Source organism: Haplochromis burtoni, unplaced genomic scaffold, assembly GCF_018398535.1.
Source record: "Haplochromis burtoni strain Fernald_Lab_line unplaced genomic scaffold, NCSU_Asbu1 Contig_95, whole genome shotgun sequence".
Lineage (NCBI taxonomy): Eukaryota > Metazoa > Chordata > Actinopteri > Cichliformes > Cichlidae > Haplochromis > Haplochromis burtoni.
Window position 1 is genome coordinate 1,409,523 of NW_024582456.1, and position 4,625 is coordinate 1,414,147.

The following is a 4,625-nucleotide window of genomic DNA, read 5'->3' on the forward strand; positions in this document are numbered from 1 at the left end:
TATATATATATATATATATAAACCACATTGCACCATAATAGCCTTGAGGTATTTTATGCAATAGTGCAAGTGCGAGTGGTAAACAGTTCTAAGGTTTCAGTACGGCACACAGAGAGCTCATCAACTTTAACCTGGTGTAATAAAAGCAAGACGCAACTTGATTTCCCACTTGTTACTTTCCATTACAGTCAAATGGACCTGGCTCGCTGAACATCTCTCGCTCCACTTCATATTACCTCGTTAGCTTTTTCAGTGGTATTGACAGGATCAGGTTTCCCTGCATCAAAGATGAGTTTCTAGAAGCTGCTGCTGATGGGCCAAAAGAGTCTTACAAATCAGCTGATGTAACTCGTTGTGGCTATTGCAACACTGAATAGCCTGAACTTCTAATCCAATGTTTACAATGCCAGTGTTGTATTTAAGCAGTTTAAATATTTGTGACTTTACTGACTCAAACTTCAGCTCTGTTTTTTTTTTTTAGCTATCATGTAGCCAGTGCTTAATAATACTGCATGTAGCTTCATTGTGAATGATTTGCATATTATCTGCTTGTATTAACAGGAGACTGGGGGATGCGTGTATCTTGTTATGGAGGTGAGTTGTGTTTGAAATGCTAATGGTTGGTCTTGTTTTCATGGGAAAATGCAAATCTCATCCTCTACTTGGGCAGCATTGTCAGCCGAGCTGACGCTTGTCTTTCTTGTCTTTTCAGTATTGCAATGGAGGTGACCTGGCAGAGTACCTTCATTGTAAGTTTGCTGCAAAACAAATGGCTTAAAGCTCAGAATCTGTGCTGCACAGTTTTTGCAAAAGCACAAAAGAAAAACAGGACATTCACACCTTATCTTTCCATTGCATTGGGGTGCTTGTTAACATGTCGTACTGGTCTGGCTTTTAAGGGGCTTAGCTCAGCTTTTTTGTAGTGTTTTGAGGGACTAATAGGATTCTAACAGGGCAGTGTGACCTAAGAAGTCAGGTTTAAAGTTCATTCTGTGAATTATCATGAATACTACCAAGTACTTAACCTAGATTAAAAACCTGTTGACCTAAAGTTTCTCTCCAGTGTTTGCCTACAGTGTGAAAAAACAGAGCAAAATGAGCAGCCTAAAAATAAACCCCCACTTTTTTTCTTTTTTTTTTACAGTACAACATTAAATAAAACTTCTCTCACTTGGAAATTCCCCTACTTCAAGTTTCAAGCCGCGTTTCAAATAATGATGACACATGGAGTTAATTTTTCCTGGGGCTAGGTTTGCCCCGCTGGTGTGGAGTGTCGGTCTAATACGGCCCCAGTGCCAGCGGTCCTTAAAGGCTAGAGCTGCCAATTCTGTGTCTCTGCCAAGGAGACACATACAGCTATTTGCAGCGCAGCACTCGGGCACATTTGGCAACGTTCTCGCTGCTCCCACATGACCTCACCCATCTGTCACTCCCTTATGCTCTGTCCTCTGGTGGAAAACAAGACGGCTATGGGGTGCTGATGCACTGGGAGGGAGGGGGGTGTTTGGTGCAGCAGTAGGTGGTGGTGGTGGAATTTGTGGGGGGGGGGCTAGTGTGTCAGACAGCCTTGACTTTAATTTCTAATTGAGGCATTATGAATAAAATCTTCCTCCGTGAGGCATAGCAGCATTGATGCTGACACGTTACACCATAAATAAGTTACAGTGAACATGTGATAGCAAACAAAGTATATATTTATATCGCAGTCCTTACAGTATGTACATGTCAGATATTCCTCCAGATATCTGCTGGTAGCTGCAGCATTTCTATGCTTGGCTTTGCTTTCCTAGTGTATTTTCATATTTTGAGCTTTAGAAAAAAAAAGTCTCACATAAGTAAGCTAATGCATTTTCTTTTTATCCAGCATAATAAATCTTCCATCAGGCTGAATTTCTTTTTCTCTTTCTGTATCGACAGCTAAAGGCACTCTGAGTGAAGACACCATCCATGTATTCCTGCAGCAGATATCACGGGCCATGAAGGTCCTACATAGCAAAGGCATCGTCCACAGAGACCTCAAACCCCAGAACATTTTGCTCTGCCATCCAGAGGGGCGCAGGTCCAGTTCCATCAATACCACCTTTAAGTTAGGTAATGACTTACACCAGCATTGCATTAGATGGTCTAAATGTAAAATAAAAATGTGTTCATATAGATTTAAAAGGAAAACACTGCCACCTGTTTCTCTCACCCTCCAGCTGACTTTGGGTTTGCGCGTCATCTCCAGACAAACACCATGGCAGCCACGCTGTGTGGCTCTCCCATGTATATGGTAAGCATTAAAGTAGTTCACTCTGGTATCCTGTGCCAAGCAGGTGTGATGGAACCGTACCTCTAAGCTGTTTTGGGGTGTTTTTTTGGCCACAGGCTCCCGAGGTCATCATGTCCAGGAACTATAATGCCAAAGCTGATCTGTGGAGCATCGGTACCATCGTGTACCAGTCTCTGACTGGAAAAGCACCATTTTATGTGAGTAGCACTTAAAAAAAAAAAAAAACAAAAAAAAAACCATGTGAACCAATACTAACAAAGACTTGCTAAGGTCCCTTGCATAATCACAAGCAGTCATGAAATTGTTTTGCCTCAGTTCACACAAAGGACAAACTAACTGATGTCAAAGTGTAACATGATGCATCTTGTTCATAACATTAAAAATGAAAAAACATGATTCGCGACACTGCCTGCTGGGTGATACTTTTCCACATCTTCTGTGTTGTTAGCTGGAAAACGTTGGAGCGCCTTGTTAGAAATGAGCCTTGTTTACCTAAGATGGGATGATGAGAGAGGCAGCTGGAAATTACTGTGAGCCATTTCTGTGAACCCAGAGTAAATGCTGTTTCACAACCTCAGCTATTACTTTCCCCTCTTCACGTGTCTGCTCAGATGCCACTGTTGCACTGTTATTTGCAAGCTGCCTCAGCTGTGATTCACACACATATATAGACACATAGTTTTACCTCCTCGTTGGTTGAGTATTTTGTGCTAAAGTTGCCCCTTCTGTCCCTGTGTAGACAGAAAAACATTGTGTTTGGCCCTTTTGTCCGTTACATCTCTTGAGGTTATTTATATTGCAGTTTATTTCCTCTAGCAATGAGAGGGAAGGTTGCCTTTTATTTCTGCCTGGCAGGTCAGTGAGTTAAGTCCAAAGGTTAGCGAAAGGTGAGGCGCTGCTGCTGATGTCTCTGAGAGTGATGTTTATTTGGTTTAGCTGGCAAGCATTCATTACACTTTCGCCTTTCTGGAAACCTGATTGTGTTTATGCTTGGGCTATATAAACCATTACACAACAGTTCATTCAGTTCAAATGCTTTTATATAGTGACAAATAACGACAACAGTCACCTGAAGGTGCTTTATTTTATAAGACAAAGACCTCACAGTATTAGAAAGAAAAACCACAACAATCAGACAATCCTTTATCAGCAACTGCTTGGTGACAGTGGGAAGAAAGAACTCCATTATGATGTCAAGAGACCTCCAGCAGACCTAGGCTTGGGTTATGGGGTGAGGGGATGGAGAAGAGAAAAAAGCAGTGGAGAGAGATCAAAATTTACATTCGTAAAGCTTTAGGCCAGAAGATCGGTTATTCAAATGCTTGTTTGTAAAGTCCAGACTCATTCATTTGCATTGTTATAGTCTGTGGGTGGTCATCTCCAAGTCTTACTCTCGTCTCTGTGTCTTTTGTATACAGGCCAGCACACCACATGAGCTTCGTCTCTTCTATGAAAGTAACAGGAACCTGTTCCCCAAGTGAGTACGAACAGCTTTCACCCAAGCATTCCAGCCCTGAACATTTTTAGACATTACCCTGCAGGTATATATTTCTAGCACCAATGCAAAACATCACAAAACTTAATTATTTCCCCAAATGGAAAAAAAAGACTGAGTTGAAAACATTTAAAGATGAGCCTGGAACAAAGCAACATGCATAACAAACAGAGGAAGACGGTAGAAAAAAGCGACATAAACTGGCATTACTAAGAAATCTACCCTGGATGCTGATAGTGTGAATGATGTTTGATGTATATTTGGACACATGCACACACATATATAATTAGCTCTGAGTAAATAAGTCGCACAACACTTCTAAGAATATTGCTGTTGTGGAAGAACCCATCCGGACACCTGACGGGAACGATCATCAACAACATTCTCCATCAGCAACTCTCACACAATTCATATTTTAGAGTTACAAACAACAGTGTGGAAATATAGAGAAATCCTTCTTCCTGTGAAGGATTTAATTCTCTATAAACAATTCTGCCTCGGCTTTGTTATCAGTGATTACAGAGGCCTTTGCAGCTAGGCCTCGTGGCTATTTGCAGTCGTTTTGAACACAGCTTCTCTGATGTTCAGAATTTGGACTTGGAAAGTGTTCAGAGGGATTTATGGATTGTTTGCCCACTGCTTTCATGGTGTACTTTGCCTGCCTGTGTGTGGCTTGGAGCCATACTTATCTTTTTCAGTGATTAAGCCGGGAGATGAGAAAGGCTCTGCCTGTGTGTGTGTGTGTGTGTGTGTGTGTGTGTGTGTGTGTGTGTGTGTGTTTGTGTGTTTGTGTGTGTGTGTGCACTGATGGATTCAGGTCTCATGTTGGAGACCTTTAGCAGCTGTGACATTGATGTC

General features: G+C 41.7%; 1 protein-coding gene across 5 annotated transcripts in view; it reads left to right on the plus strand.

Moving 5' to 3' along the window:
• The window catches only part of ulk1a (unc-51 like autophagy activating kinase 1a), a 16,045-nt gene that overhangs the window by 2,213 nt on the left and 9,207 nt on the right, over window positions 1-4,625 (plus strand). For 4 of the 5 annotated variants that reach the window (XM_005926966.3, XM_005926963.3, XM_005926964.3 and 1 more), the window contains exons 4-9: window positions 562-594; window positions 713-749; window positions 1,918-2,091; window positions 2,199-2,272; window positions 2,368-2,469; window positions 3,691-3,749. In XM_005926966.3, coding sequence (XP_005927028.1) covers window positions 562-594; window positions 713-749; window positions 1,918-2,091; window positions 2,199-2,272; window positions 2,368-2,469; window positions 3,691-3,749 — 479 coding nt within the window. Of the gene's footprint in view, window positions 1-188; window positions 595-712; window positions 750-1,917; window positions 2,092-2,198; window positions 2,273-2,367; window positions 2,470-3,690; window positions 3,750-4,625 lie in introns of all 5 variants that reach the window. The other variant, XM_042222803.1, reaches the window with a different exon arrangement.